At 29.9% G+C, this 17,038-nt stretch overlaps 1 protein-coding gene across 1 annotated transcript; it reads left to right on the forward strand.

The window, feature by feature from the left end:
- The first annotated feature begins 10,972 nt into the window (after nucleotides 1-10,972).
- LOC137816389 (bifunctional nuclease 1) lies at nucleotides 10,973-16,213 on the forward strand. The gene is made up of 11 exons (XM_068619506.1): nucleotides 10,973-11,238; nucleotides 11,450-11,770; nucleotides 12,358-12,528; nucleotides 12,654-12,703; nucleotides 12,850-12,906; nucleotides 13,007-13,072; nucleotides 13,165-13,239; nucleotides 14,647-14,762; nucleotides 14,934-15,025; nucleotides 15,729-15,783; nucleotides 15,911-16,213. The coding sequence occupies exons 2-11, from the start codon at nucleotides 11,476-11,478 to the stop codon at nucleotides 15,915-15,917; spliced, it is 984 nt and encodes a 327-aa protein (XP_068475607.1). The 5' UTR covers nucleotides 10,973-11,238; nucleotides 11,450-11,475; the 3' UTR covers nucleotides 15,918-16,213.
- The last annotated feature ends 825 nt before the right edge of the window (nucleotides 16,214-17,038 follow it).

A 17,038-nucleotide genomic window follows, 5' to 3' on the forward strand; every position in this document is an offset into this window, starting at 1 on the left:
GATTATAAATGAACAATCAAATGTAAAGAATACTATAATACTTAGTTTAGTCATCACAGTATTTGCTATTTTTTTAAGTAATTTCCATTTTTTATTTTATTCTATATGTATGACATAATAAAGCTAAAACTTTGTTATAAACCTTTCTAATCCATTTACTATTATAATAAAAAGATAAATATTATTTGAGTACTACTGCTTTATTCTTTGAAATGTAAAGTTACAGATCTTACAATTAATATATTTTAATATTTTACTGTCGATATAGCTAATATAGTTATTTTTTTAGATATGCATACTTAATTTCAAATAATATTTTTAATTTATTAGTTTTAGTGAGGAAAGCTTATTTAAAGTTGAAACAGTGCTTATAGGAACTATAATAATATTAAATAATTAATACATGCAGCTGGCAAAGAACAATGTTTATAATGTGATTAGGTATGTTAATTAAATATTATGTTATCAATTGCTGTAGTTTTAAATTCAAAAAGTAAGTTTAAGCCACAAATCATTTGTGATATTAATGCTTGTATTCGTGTAAGGCACCAGATAAAATATTTTTGTAATGTAGTTTTTCAATTATAAAAAAACACACTCGTACGTAACACTTAAAATTAAAAAGGAAAATAAAACATTTAACCAATTATTTATTGAATAAAATGTCCATATATATTACCTGCAATTGGAAATTTAAATTTAATATTTACAATGATATTTCTTGTTTAATAAAAAAAATATTTTGCATATTTCAGTTTATAGCTCGAAAACTTATAACCAAAAGAATTAAAAGAGAATGTTTCATCAAACAAATTTTATGAACTAAATCAAGACAAACTTATTTACAATGTTATAATTAAAGTAAAAGTGTTATAATTAAAGTTTAATAATGACGGACTTAATTCGATGTGATTTTTTAAAATATAATATTTAACTTTATATATATTAACTTAATGAAATAATACAACTAAGTGACTATTGTAAAGGAAGAACAATGTGGTATGCACTGAGAATATAATTAACACTTTTCATAAACAATTAACTTAGTACAAAAAAATATAAAGTATTAATTAAAACAATTAACATCTTTTTAAGTGTATAATTAAATTAAGCAAGATATTAAAGACTTTTTTATAAATAAAGTAATCACATATAGTTTTTTTATATTTAGTACACTATAAACAATAATATTATATTAATTTAGGAGAGTGAGGTTTTCCACACATATGAACCTTCACCTCAATTATTGTTCATAAAGTAGAAACTTGAGTTAGTGTTTCTGATATTTTGGTGGTAGTTGGTGATGTGTGAGTGTGAAAACTGGTCCCTTCCAAGAAATGCACTTCACACAACAACCACAAAATCCAGTTTCGTGATCCATTAACAAAGGTTGATGTAGTTAGGAACAATGAAACTAAAACTTTGTTCTGATTTAAGTGTGAGAGATAATATAGTTAGATCAATTATCGTATTTGAGATATTGTCCGCTTTGAAGATCGGTGATCTGTCATGTTTTACCTTTAAAAGACATTCCAATGAGTTGGAGGAAAAATGAGTATATAAATTAATACGTCTTTTAAGGACAAAATCGTAACGGAACACTGATTTTCAAAATAGACATATTTTGAATGCGGTAATGGATTCTAACGAAATTATCAAACTGAGGTTGGAACAAAGTTGATTTTTCATATCAGGTAACGTTTAAACCTTATTCATATCTTATAAATATGTACATTTAAAATTTGTTGGTTTAGGATTTAGAGTTTAGGATATCTGTAAATTTGAAATTTGTAACGTACCTGTACATGTTTTTGAACCTTATAATGTCTTCTTCTCTTAAAAGTTGTGTATATGTATCTAACGTTAACTTTTTACCACTAGAAAAAGTTGAGTTCCATTTATGAGCAAGTTGATGAAAAGCACTAGTAGATGGTTAAATTTGATTGCACAAGTAGAAAGCAAAAAACCTAACACTAAGTGTAGAATTGTGTAGTGTGCGAACTATTTGATACCGTGGTCACGATGGAAAGCAATGGTCATGCCTTATTCACAAAACTTCACACTTTCTCTCAATATAATTTTTATTATTATTATTAAATAATACTTAAAATAAAATGAGACACTTCAAGGGTGTTCCAACTCTTATACAGACATTTTAAGGATGTCATAACCTTTATACAGAAAGTAGCTAAGACTAACCTGTTGAACATTCTCTCAATATAATAGTGACAAAAGTACTAGTTTACAATTGTCATCTGTTAATATAATTTTAAAATGAGTAATGATAGATTGACACTCTTAAATGACATCCATGTTGACTTGACAATCAAATATATTATTATTTTATTTAAAATTTTTGTTTATATTAATTTTTATTAAGAAAATATAATATTTTATTATTAAATAGGATTCTAAAGTGAAAGTGAGTGAAAAAACTAGTGTCAAAGAAATGTTTTTCTTTCAAAATTGTTCTATTTAAACAAAAAAAATTATTTCTCTTACTAATTATAATATGATGTAAGATTCAGCACTAATGTTTTATACATCAAGATTTCATAACAAATAATAATGCATTTTATATTTATTTATTCTATTTATTTTCAAGTGACTTTTCTTAGAAAATATAGTTTATTTTTATCTTCTTTGTTTTTCTCTTTTTTCCTTTTTTTATTCTTCTCTCTCACAAATTATATGGTGGAATTGACAAAATAATTCTAGTATTATGTTAATGGAGGAAAATTAAAATTATATTTTTTTTTAACTTTCTTATGTCTATTTCTTCTTTTGCTATGTTTTTTGGGTTGTACACATAATTATGCAAAATATAATTTTGATAAAAGTGTAGCCAAGTCATGAATTGACACCTTGACGGACCTAATAACTTTTCTGAAATGACAACATCAGTACCCTAAAAAGAGAAATTGTAATGACGTTTTCATGCAAATACTATTTTTTTTTCTCCTTTAAAGATTTCCATTTCGTTACGTTTATGTCAAAGGCTCCAAAAATAATTACTTAATACCAAGGGAATTATTATACCAAAACTTTTTTTTTGTGAGACATTAAAAGAATTCACCAATTTCTATATAAGTTTTTTGATATTAAATATAAAAAATATATATTTATGTATCAAATATATGTAAAGAACTTATATACTTATATATATAAACAGATATTAGTAGGTAGGTAAAGATTATAAGTTTGAAGAAAGTGTATTGAGAAGGTTTTTTTGGGACTTGTTTTTGGGTAAGGAATTTGACTAGTAATTGTGTTCATTGGATGTTTCGTAATCGATGTAATACTTGTCTTAATTACTGTGGGAAATTCAGGTTTAGGGTTACTCATATTTTTCGTGAAGAGAATGTGTGTGCTGATAAGTTGACTAAGTTTGGATTTATTCATAGAGAATCTTTTCATTGGTATAATAGGCTACCATATAGTTTGTTCTTAGAATTCTTTATGAATAGATATAGTCTACATATGTATCGTTTTTGTTAATATATGGGTTTTAGTCTAGTCTCCCCATATTTTTGTATTTTTTTTAATAATACTTTTTCATACGATGACAAATGATTGTTATTACTTGAGGTGTCAGCATAATTAAGATGTCAAGTTGCATAGTGATGCCTAACATGAAAGCTTTTATTTTAAAAAAATGTGTGTGGATTTTTGGTTGTTTTAAAAGTTGTTTTAGGGATTGTTTTGTGTGTATCGTGTTTTGCCCTTTTGACTTAAGTTTGGTTATAAGGTTTCTGATACGATAATTTAACATTTTTCTTTTAAAAGATAATAAATAACTAGAAACATCTTTTCATTATTTTTATTTTAGTATTAAAAACAAAAAATAATAATGAATTTTAGATGAAAAATTGATTGTGGGTGTTGTGTGTAAAATTGTTTCAAACAATAGTTTGCCTAAAGAAAAAATGGGAAGAGAATCAAATAAACCCTAACAAGATCAAAACTATAAGTGATATGAAGATGAAAGGTGTTTAGCCTCAGACAAAGAACACAAAGTTTGACAATGATAATGGAGAAAAAAAAGTGCCTACTTACCTTAGCTGCAAGCACATTGCCAAATTAATATAAAAAAAGTGCTAGGATCATATTGTGGTGCCAAAAGAATATACCCAAGGGAGATTCTCATTGAAATTCACTATGAACTTAAACAATTCACTACAAGTTTGGAACTTCTCATCACCCCATTAAATTGTTCATTTCTTATTTTCATTGGCCCAATTTTTCACCTTCCTCGTTTTGGTATCGTGTTGAAATATTAAAACTCAATGAGAAAAGAGTTCCCTCGAAGTGCAATAATTGCAACTATCTCTTTATGTTTCTTTCTACACGTACGAGCTCTTGGATTGAAAACAATGAGAGAAAAAAGTGACACATTGTGGAAAAGGGATTGGTGGTCGGTTTTGTTGGGCCACCAAGTGTTTTCCACTTTCCACAGAGGGGTCCCAAATCTAATCTTGGACATGTTACATCATCCATCAAGAAGAAGATTCGTGTGTGCATTCATATTTCTAGGTGCATCTTTTACCAACTCCATTTAAGAACATGCAACATCAACTAATAAACACTTCCTCACTTCAAAATTAAGCTTTAATGTGACAAGAATAATCACTAGCAACATAGTGTTGAATAACAGAACTTTCAGCTATAAAATAGACAATAATTCGAATGCAGTCATTGATCATAGTAATATTATCTTAATAACTTTGAGGTCGAAACAATGTTAGAGACGAAAATAGAAAAAGAACTTGGACTTGATTACGCCGGTAACACACTTTGTGCAGTTCTCTTTACTTGACACACCTATGTCTATCAATCTCATCATCTGGGTTGCATTGATAAGTGAGATTTAGATGCATAGGAATAATTACAGTTTTAAAGATGGAGTGATTGACCATTTTGAAATTTTTTCCTTGAGACAATTAAAAGTTTGGTCTTGAATCACGTTAAAGTTGTCTTCTATAGGTTTCTCCTTCTCGGATTGGTGCCTAGAATCCTTGGTTTGTATGCATTCGATTATAAATTGTTGAAGGGTTTAAGTTGGTTGGATTTTTTTTTGTCTTTGAGAGGAACTAGCTAGTATGGTAGCTTTGTGTGTTAGGGATCTCTGGTTGATGTTGTATATAAGGGTTGAACCACACTTTAAGTGAGTCACATATTTTTTTTTGTCAATGTGTTAGGGATTTTTGGTTGGAGTTGTATATAAGGGTTGAACCACACTTTAAGTGAGTCACATATTTTTTTTTGTCAATAAAAAAAATATGCTAAACCTTAATTGATTATTTGAATAATAGTTAGAGATATAATATAGTGAGATTGGTTGTTTAAGAAATGCAGTTGCTTTTAGAGATTATAAGTAGTTGATGTAAGTAACGACCAAAATTCAGTTTGTACAACATGGATCCATGTGCTGCTGTGGTGTGCATATAGCAAAAGTGCCACTGAAATGGTTCTACTTTATCATCTTTAATAAGGCTTCGTACAAGCTCTATATATGCCTTTCATAATCATTATTCCTACTACATAGCATTGCAAAAGCAACGCAACATACCTTGCATTCATGTTTCCTTTTTCCTTCTTTGAAGGGTACCACTTAAACTCAAAAACAATACATGTTTATGCATCTTGGTTAAAAAAGGGAAAAGATACAAAATTCCAAGTGTAAAACTCACTGCACGTGCGAGGACCCTGGCTTGTTCACCCTGCTTTTAATTTAATGTACTAGCTACTCAAGAACATTTCACCTTTCTTTCCTTAATCACTAAGGCATTTATTAGCCCATGTGATATTTTTTTTAGTAAAGATATGTATCTTTGTGGGGTTTAATGATGTCTGCACCTCCTCACAGTGAAATGAAATGGAGAATTTTTTTATCAAGAAGAAAAAATAAATAAATATGAACCAATTTAGGATGATCTAAAACACTCATTTCAAGAGAGACACTCTATGAGTTAATCAAAAGTTGTTAATTCAAACCAACAGAAACAACTAAAAAAGAGATATCACAAAATCGACTTACTCAAACTAACAAAAACTCTCGATCAAGAACAAACAAGTCACCGGATTAAAACACCAGTCAGAGAAAGAAAAACAAACAAAAACAAATTTAGATGTAATTTAAAACCAAACCTTTAGATGAACCAATGAAAAAATTTCAGAATCATCAATGACTCTTTCTTTAAAGATGTTTTTGTTCCTATGTCTCAAAATCTCACTAATAACGGTAACTCAAATACTTCTCAAATGACATTTACATGGACTAGGAATGAAATGCAGAATACACGTTCTTCTCATGTAATTCCTTAATCCACAAGGTAATCACAAACTACTTCTTCCTTCTTTTCAACTCTTGCTTCCATCCATCAACTACTTAATTTGGTTTCAGACAACCCATCCAAAAGGTCGAAGTTTATCATGTAAAACAACAACTTTGTTTCTGAGATTTTCAAAACAGTTTGAACTTCAAGTCTATATAGAGTACATGAGACAAGATTTAAGATATATCTTGTATAGTTTTTGCATGCTTTAGTTTAAAGACATGTTTGTTTTAAAGTTAGGAAGTTTTAGGAGAATGTATATATTATTGGAATGTGTGACATGTAAAGCAAACACGGCTTAAAACATGATGATGAATTTGAAATTGATTTGCCTACTTTGGTTCAAGTAACTTTAGGCATATCCATTCATTAACCATGAACAGTTTGTGTTGTGCCCTTATGTTATGAGTTTTCTAAATTGTCTTTAACTTTATAGATACAGTATCATTTTAAAAAGTTGCACTATAATATTACACAACAACAAGGAACACTGTGTATTGAAATTGTAAATCTGGAACAAAAAACCGTGACAGAAGGATATACATAGATGCATGTGCACGCATTGAAAGAATATTTGAGTTTGAGAAACTGTGGAAAAAGCTAAATGAAACAAAGGTTAAAGGTAAGCCAAATGTATGTGGCTGCTGAATGCTGAATGCCATGTTTGGATTTTATGGTAATGGAAGGGAAGGGGTGAAGAAGATACAAAGAAAAAGTCACAAATATAATACTAGGAAGAAGGAACACGTTGAAGAAACTGACAAAAGAAACACAACCAGTCAGCTATAACTTTCCACTTTTGTTGTTTTGTTCACTAATGTTGTTTTTTCATGCCTCCAATAATTGTATATCAGCATCAAAATACCTCATATTTCTCATTCTCTCATGTGCTATGATCCATGTAGGTTTAGGTTGACTTGGTGAAGAAACACAAAGGTTAACTTGGTTGGTGAAGAAACACAAAGGTTAACTTGGTTGGTGAAGAAACACAAGGTGTTAGAGCGTTGTTGCAGGAATTTTGTGTATATAACATATATTTCTTTCATCATCGTTGTTATGGTCAAATATAATTTTGGAAAAATTCATTGTAATGACTAAATGTTTCTTTTCTAATACAAGTTATCTATTATAATGTTAGGTATAGCAGGAAAGGTGTTTGATTAATACAATTGAATAATTCATACGGTGATTTGAACGTTGGGAGTATTTAGGATTGTATTAGAAATCTCATATCGACTAGATATTAAAATATTTTTTTATAAACGGATGCAAATCGATTTCATGAGGTTGGGTTAGTCTTAAAAAGTTCATTTCTTAACATGGTATCAAAGCTATTTAAAGTCTATCCTAACAAGAGTTTGTTGGATCTATCATGTCACTCGCTATCAAACCATTATCGAACTTTCATAACATATATTTTCACGCACGAGTTGGTAGTCTCGGTGTGAGAGAGTGTTGAAATCCTCAACTCGATATGCAAGATTAAAAATATACATACATGTATATGTATATATATGGTTTTAGAGAATCAATATAACAACACAATTTGAGAATCCAATTATGCATATATAACAAGTATACGCAAGAATCTAATTGTGAAACCGACATGGTTCAAGAAAATTTGGAAAAAGCCAAGCACAGAAGAAGAAGCAGTGTTTGAAAAGAGACAGAATATGAAGATTACACATTAATGTGACCCCACGAGTTGAACCACTATACCAATTCAACCTTCTTAATGATGACACGTAATGAAGAAACTTAAATAAAACATAAAACTAGTTGGATCAAACCTATTGCTAAAAAAATTCAAACCTAGTTAAATTAGACAAAATATTTCATCACATAAAATGTTGTTTATGAAATAAATGTTGTTTATTTCATCACTATAAATTTACTCTCCAAATTAAATATTTTAATCTATAAAATAAAATGAGTGAATAATCTCAAATAAATTGGGTTGATTCACCCAATATTTTTCTTCTTTCCCTAACTTTAAAATTCAGTCCTTGGAACTTTAACAGAAAGTGAAATAAAAAAATTAAAAGTATTTTACTCATGTGAAGAACAATTTTGTCATGGGCATTAAATAATTTGATATTGGTTTTGAAGAGCCTAAAGTGGAACTAAATGCACACGTGGGGAATTTAAATGTTTAAACTATATATACGTGGTAGAAATTAATATTTTTTTTTCAAAACATGGTGAAGAGAATTTGGGCCTTCATAAATAGGCCCATTTTTTTTTGTTCTCAGGCCCACTCCAAGGGCCGGCCTGATTAAAACAGAGCTCCAGGCCCGGTAACGAAGGTGAGACTGTTTCTTCCTGCACCTCCATACCTTCTTCTCTCACCTCCGTATATTTTCAAATTTCCAAAAATACCCTTCTATACTATTTCGGATTGCGTAATTTGAAATTTATTTTTCAATTTTATAATTAGCTTTCGGATTACATAATCCGGAAGTCTTTTTTCATATACATGATTAATTTCTGGATTACATAATCCGGAAGTCTTATTTAGCTTTTGGATTATGTAATCCATAAGTCTTTTTTCAAATGAGTTTCCGGATTACATAATCCAAAAATTATTATATGGAGTGACATAAGAAGGATACAAATGTATTTTCATGTTATGTATGGAGGTGACAGAAGAAGATATGAAAGTGCAGGAATAAACAGTCTGAAGGTGAAAGGTCTACTATTTATACTGAAATATTAAAAAGTATTTGATAATATGGTTAGAAAGTATATTAATATTAATATAAGCAACAAATTAAATATTATCAAGTAATTAGTTTCAAATTTCACATTCAACTTTCAAACATATACAATTAAGATTTATAAATACAGAAATTATATTTATTTTTAGATAAAAAAAGAATTTATTAGTTGTCTTTTAAAACTATTAAATCAGAATTAACTAGGTTATTGGTTAAATTATCCTTTAAAATTATAGTATTTATCAATGAAATTATTTACTTTCAAATTATAAAAATGAAGAATGTTATACATGTGTGCGTTTTATTAAAAGAATGGTAAAATAAGAAACGACTCAAATTCAACTCGTCGATTTTATGTATTATTTATAAGTTTGCTTCATTAGAAAAAATTAATAAATACTTTAAATTTTAAAATCAATTTATAATTAAATTAAAAAACAAAATAATGACAAGATGTCTCTTTTTCGGAATAAATTATGTGTTTTACTTATTAGTTTTAAAATTTATTGTGATTTTTTCAAACTTCATAAAAATATTTGTTATAAAATTTAAAATCAATTCAGGTAAACTATATAATATTTCTTTTTTATTTGATGCTGATAAAGTTTATATGAATATATGGACCACCATGAAACAAAAATAGAAGAGATTTGCTTTGGAAAAAAAGAAAATAATTTTCTTATGATTAAAAATAAAGAAGATATTTTAGTAGGTGTGATAACGATGCTGATCATAACACCTTATCCACATCATGCGAGAGATGTTTGGACACGTGGCATCTCCAAACTCAAACTTTCCGTCTATTGTAGAAAAACCCAAAATTGCCCTTTCGGCTTGTAACAGTAACTTTTTCATTTCTGTTATAACGAATAATTATAGATTGTTTAATTAGAAATAATTCAGAATTTTTAATATTCATATATCTTTTTAAATTACGAGCTTTTAAAATTAATATGTTAATGATAAAATTAATTTCACGAAAATTTTAGACAAAATGTAATATATGTGATGATCTTTGATTTTATTACTGAAGTTAATATCCAATTTTTATTTTAATTGGAGATGGGTTTTTGATTAATTATGCAAGCATTATTATCTTCTAATAATGTAGGCTGAATTTATAGTTTTAAAAGGGAATTTTTTTCTTATATTAAGCTTAGCTTTGTAATTATATATTAATTTTCGAATAAATAAATAGTATTTAAACAATAAAATATTAACAATTAATAATAAAATAAATGAAACAGACATTAAAAAGTACTTGTCTGATTTACTGTAAATTTATTGAATGTTAATTTAATACTTATATGAATTTTATAAAAATATATTTAAAAATGGCCGTATTATGATATAAGCAATGCTTGAAACTTATAAATAAATTTGAATTAAATTCATGTTGACATAAATACAGCATATATTAATTTATGGAATTGTTGCATTAAGATATTTTAGCTCATATTGAGAAAATAATTTAGAGAATTAGTAGTTGAAATAAAAAATGAACGTTTAAGCTGTATTAGAAAATAAATAAAAAATCATATAATAAAACTTATAAGCTTTTATTTGTTAAAAAATAGTGATTCAAATTATCTGACAGAAATTAATGTTGTAGAATGAGAATAAATATCCAGCAAAACCTCACAAAAAAAATTAATAAATAAAAAATACAAATAATATATATATATATATATATATATATATATATATATATATATATATATATATATATATATATATATATATATATATATGGACTATTCATTGAAGAGAAGATTCTAATTCGTGGAGGTTAGTGTTTTATTTTTTATTTTATCTTTTATCGTAGAAAAAGTAGAGAGTGAATAACCGAATGGAGGGTACAAGAGTAATTTGCACCTTCACTCTCTCTCAGTATATATACGTTCAGTTCTTTGCTTTCGTATTCTTCTCAAAAGAATCTCTTATCTTCTCCGATCCCTTCTTCCATTCCTCTTCCGTTTTTTTTTTCCTTTTTCTCATAAATTTCTTCACACGATCTTATCCATTATCGTCCATGATTAATGCAATTTAATTATATTTCTTTCGATTGTTTCTGTTTCTGTCGAATTGAAGAAAATCGCGAGCTCCAACAACACTTTGTTGCGGTGATCGATCGCGATTGTGTTGTGCTCTGTTGACCTAAGAGACCTGCAAATCTTCTCTTCCAGGTCTGAACTAACGCTTTTCTTCTAATTAATCGCTAATTCTACTAATCGCAGATTAAGTTACGAACCAAATATCAAATATCAGTTCGGTTAAGGTCTTGTAATCGCAATTAATATTACCTAATTAGAATCGTGTTGATATTAATATAATTCGGTCATAACCTTGTTTTTAATATAATTAACGGATGTAGTTTATTCGTTGGTGTGTGTGCAGGACCACCAGTTGAATAGGTTTGGAGAATGAATTCTGTGCAAGGACCAGTTGTGTGCCCTACTGTCCGTGCCAAGCAAGTAGCGTTCTGCAGCATTCCGATGATTGGAGCGGTGAAAATGAACGTTGGATGCATGAGAAGTGAATTTTGGGGTCTCGGTGGCGTTAAGGCTAAACCTGGTTTTCTTTCTTGCCGTATAAACACGGCAAGGTGCAAGACGGTGCATTGTAGTCTTAACTCACCCTCCAATGACAGCGGAAGTACTGCCGGTAATTTCAATGAAAATGATGAAGAATATGTTACCTCTACTGTGATTGAAGCTGGTATGTTTGACAACGACAATTTCTATCTGTACCAGTAAATTGCTTAAATAACTTTTTTTATTCCTAATAATATATAGAATTGTTTTTTTTTTTGGTTTGTAAACTATTTTTTTTCCCTTTCAGTCTTTATATCACTGTAAATTTTTATGTGGGTATGTTCTATATTGCAAGATTTTTATTTTAATTCCTGATAAAGTTTTGGCCGATTGTCTAATTTATGTTAGTCATATTATTACCTAACATAACAACATGGATATGACCTAAAATGAAATAAAAAAAATTGCTAGACTTAAACCGTGAATTTTTTTAAGAGGACTCAAATGAAAAAAATCTTATATTATAAGGACTAAAAAGTTATTTAGGCCAAAAGAAAAAATTGTCACATTATGCATTAATCTGTCCACTTGCTTCAAGTTGGCACGATCAATATTGCAATATGCTGATATTATAAATGTAGTGCATTGTTTCTAGATAGCATGGTTAGATGTCTTTGGTGGTACAAGTATTGAAGTATACCTTAATTGAAAGGTGTCTCCTCCCCATTTGGCTCTTACGAAATACATTTGTTCTGTGATTTTGTTGACTAGTTGAGGTGAAGAGTGGAGCAGATGGTTTCATAATAAAAATGAGGGACGGAAGACACGTAAGATGCGTCCATAACAATCCTCAGGGAGGACATCTTCCAGATTATGCACCACATCCTGCTATTGTACTGAAGATGGAAGATGGGACTGGTCTACTTCTCCCTATAATTGTTTGTATGTCTTTCGAATTCCCTATATGTTTTTATTGTTATTTTTTGTGGAAATTTTTTCTTGGATTTGATTTTGATAATTACATGCATCCACACTGTTGTAAGTTTCTGAAATATCTTTATTTGCAGTGGAGATGCCAAGCGTCTTACTAATGGCAGCAATACGCAATGTTCCCATAGTATGTTCTCTTAGTCCGTCTCACACTTCTGAATACTTATTTTCCTCGTTCTTCCAAGATGTGTAATTAATCAAATAATTGATCCAAAAGATTTTGCTTTTATGCAATATAGCCCATGGTTACTAACTATCTAGTTGCTGTATCAGGCTAGGCCTACTTTATATCAAGTAGTAAAGGAGATGATTGACAAGATGGGTTATGAAGTATGATTCTGTTTATCATTATACTTACTCGTGAACCTGATTGTTTTGTGTTCTTTCCATAAAATTAAGAATCAACTTCTGTCATTTCCTGCTTCTACAGGTTAAACTTGTCAGAGTTACCAGGAGAGTTCATGAGGCATACTTTGCCCAGTTATATCTTACAAAGGTATTTACTTTGCATTCTTCCTCTTCTTCCCAACTCAAAATATGAACAATTGCTCCAAATGTTATATTACAGTTGAATTATATGTGCTGTAGGTTGGAAATGCCGCAGAATGTGTGAGCTTTGATCTACGGCCTTCAGACGCCATCAATATTGCAATAAGATGCAAGGTAATAGTCGTAGACTCAGTGTATGAGTACATAATCACCTGCATCATATTGCATTTTATTGGTTTGGTTCGTAGTTGTTCATCCCTCCCCCCCTGCGAATATTTTAGAAAAAATGAGTGCTGGCAGGATTTTTTTGGACATTTTTATTATTAGAAAGGGTAGTTCTGGAGGCAGTTTTTTACCCTTGGATTCACTATTGGGTTGTTTTAATTATTGCCAAATCCTAAAGTAATATTAAATCACAGAATACATTAAATACAGCAGAATTTGTTACTCCCAAGTCATAGACTCTCACAGTAAAGAGTTATCAGTCCAACTTACTGTCTTAAATTGCCAACATGATTAACTAGAGGAAACACAGGATGGCCTGTTTGTCTGCATTTCTATTGCGTTAAATTTGCTATATATTATAGTAATTCAATGTTATTTGTCTCTTTAACCTAGACTGTGGTGGAAAAATTATGAATCTACATTCAAAATTTGCATCAAATACAGAAAAAAAAAACACTCCAATGAATACGTAAAATAATTCGAAAACAATATTTTCAATAATAAATCAAATAGTAAAAAGAAGAGCAAATGACATGGAAAATTACTAATTTTGTTGGTTAGTCTGTTACTTTTGTGGAGAATCTTTGTTCTAAGTTCTACTAATAACTTCTACATAGTAGTATGCAAATTACAAATAAATATAATTCATAAAAACTGGTGTCGGAAGCAAAACTTACTTATGCCTTTTGGGTTTACCTTCAAATAAAAAATGTGTAGTGCAATTTTAATTTTTGTTGAACCAATAAAATTTATTAGAGAAACAAATGAAAATAAGATAAAGACACTAATGAGAAGAGAAAGAAGTTGTTTGAACGAAAACAGAGAGATGAAAGACGTAAGATAGAAAAAGATGATTGAGCTTACAAGATATGAAAGATATTAAACACAAGCAGTGGTGTCTAATCACTTTGTGGTTTCTCTAATAGGACACTCTGCTGTTACACCAAATTAAAAATTTGTTTATTGAATTTTAAAATTAAAGTGTATTGCAATTATTTACTTTTAAAGGTGAACTTCTACATATACAAAATAAATAAAGGTAAAAATGTTCTAATGAATGTACACCAAAAAATGGGTTTTTATATATTGTTGTTGAGTTGCTGATAAAAAAAAAATATTGTTGTTGAGTTATAAATTATACATATTATAGATATTACATAATAATTACCACTGCCAGGGACTATTCAACCTGTTTAATATGTAATTACTTTCTGTTAACAACTGCCGTAACTGCCCCCAAATCTCATTCTGTTGGCTATGTTATCAAATCCCAAAATTATACTAGTTTCGTATTCTTGAACCACTTCTGGATTGTTTTGATTGAAGGCCAAATCTAAGGGTTTACATATGTTGTAGGTTCCAATACAAGTCAACAAGCATCTGGCATACAGTGATGGTATGAGAGTGATTGAATCAGGCAAATTGTCAACACAGCTTCCTGGTGATGGCCGATTATTCACTGAAATGGACCGGTATGTTTGTGAAAAATATATAATACTGTTATAAGGCAATTTGAATTGTCTGTAGTTGTGTAGTTTCCTTTCTTGGTACTTATTATTTATAGAAAATAAAAATCTTGGAATATTTCTCTTCATTAGTACTTTGTGATGAGGCATCTTCTCACTAAAAGGAGATAATTGCAGGCCAAATGGTCAACCTTGTGTTGAGACAACGGAGTTCAATCTTTTGAACAACATGATGAAAGCTGTTGGTGAAGAGCGCTACAAAGATGCTGGTAATAATTGCTATTATTTTTTCTTTAATCTATTATTTTGTTTTAATGATTTTGAGGTATATCTTTTAAATGTATGATGCATGAAGTGCTCTGGATGGTGTATGTGATTGATGATAGTGGCAGCCAACATGTCCCTAGTTGTTAGGAATCCAATTGAGTCTAGGTCTCACATTGAGTAGAAGTGACAAAGTTAAGACAGATATAAGGAAGAAGACCCACAAATCCATTGTCTTAAAGAGTGGTGTTGGGTTTGACTATGGTCTCATTGTGGAATCTTCCTAGTGAATCTCACTAGAAAGACCCAACACTACTCAATGGCATCGGTTTGATATTTTTGCCCTTATTAGTTGGACTGGCATCAGCTAGTTAATTTTTTCTCTTGGCTGAGATCCTCTCATGTTAATATTCTTAAAATCATGACATTTTCTAATTAGTAAGTAACACCTGTGGTTCCTAATTCTTTGTTCTCATCACCATTTGGTATCCATCACTTTTAATCAAAACAAGTTTGTATGCCATACGCCCCTGGCACTAGAGCATGCTTTTGCTAAGCATTTATAGATTTCATTTTCATTTGTATTTTTATATACTTGTGAAGCTTAACATGTTTTTGGAGTCAACATTACATTTGTTATTGACTACAGTATTAATTGTACGCCTCTGATGTTACTTACACATCTCATGTTTTTTGTGCAACCCCCAGCTTTGTTCAGGGACAAACTTAATCAACTTAGGGCGGGAAAAAACACAAAAAACAGGTTCGAAACACTTACTTGACATGACAAATTAATGTTTGGTGAAAGAATATATCCAGAGCCGTCTTTTGGTCTTTTTTGTTCCGTTGAACATCTTCAATGAACGTTGACAACTTGTGTTTTGTTGCAGATTCTGAATGCTGTAATTGTAAATACAATCTTATATTAGAATGGCGATGGGGTTCTGGTACAGCTGAGCTGATTGCGGTCATGTCTCTCCCATCCTCGCTCTATAAATGCTTACATTATCTGTGAATAATTGTAAATATTCCTAAACATTAATCTTAATGCAATAACGTGCAACATTTCCCTGCTTTTCTCAGACTTGCTTCAATCCTCCAAAGATGTTATGTAATGTGTTTTTTTTAATCCACGGGATGCATCATTGATGTGTTTCGCTGTGTTATTAAAATATTTGGGATGGTTAGATAAATTAGTGTGAATATATTACTCAGTTCCCTGTTTTTTCTGCATTTGGTCTATTTTTAAGTAGACTAGGTACTAGACAATTTTTTAATGCATTTCTGTTCTACCCCATCCATCCCGTGATTCTTTACGCACAACAATCAATCACTATGGACAATAAATCCTAATTATAATGTGCAAAATAGGAGCAAGATTAGATTGCTTCACTCTGCATGTGCTGAAAACAAATATTCAATGGTTTTCCATTTAACTCTGCAACAACCTAAAATGTGGATGTAAGAGCTGAGTAGGTATATTTACTGCAGTGCAGTTAATACTTCCAAAAGAAGGAAATAGTCTCATTACAAACAGAATATTAAGCTTATATTATATTTAGTGTTTTTTCTTTCTAGAAAGAGCAAGCGAAGTGCCTTACGGTTGAAGGAAAGTCCATGGTCCCAACTTGTGCGATTTATTAATTTGAATGCTATCTTTACGTGGACTTGAAAAAACCAAAAAGGAAACATTGCGTGAATACATAATGTTACCATTACAATTTCTTATGCTAGAATAATTGGAGTGCCCTTTCAATTCAATTGAGTATAAAAATTATTACAAACACTTTATGCTACCCAATCTCAATCATAGAGTGATAGATGATGAAATTTAAATAATGAGTGAACCACAGAAAAGAACAAAAAACGGACGAGGAAGCACCGAGCAGCCAACCACCACCGCACCGAAGGCGAATTGGCGCCAAGTTAGAGATTATAGGACCTCAAAACAAGGCAAGCTGACTAATAATGCAACACTCGTAGGACCCCCAAAATCAAAACCCATAACACAAGATCCC

The sequence above is a fragment of the Phaseolus vulgaris genome, chromosome 1 (assembly GCF_000499845.2).
Source record: "Phaseolus vulgaris cultivar G19833 chromosome 1, P. vulgaris v2.0, whole genome shotgun sequence".
Lineage (NCBI taxonomy): Eukaryota > Viridiplantae > Streptophyta > Magnoliopsida > Fabales > Fabaceae > Phaseolus > Phaseolus vulgaris.

Excerpts from the sequence above, each read along its gene's own strand:
- LOC137816389 (XM_068619506.1), top strand. The coding sequence starts at position 11,476 with ATGAATTCTGTGCAAGGACCAGTTGTGTGCCCTACTGTCCGTGCCAAG. Across the intron at positions 12,529-12,653 it reads ACTTCTCCCTATAATTGTTT|TGGAGATGCCAAGCGTCTTA; the intron begins GTATGTCTTTCG and ends CTTTATTTGCAG. Across the intron at positions 15,026-15,728 it reads AGAGCGCTACAAAGATGCTG|CTTTGTTCAGGGACAAACTT; the intron begins GTAATAATTGCT and ends TGCAACCCCCAG.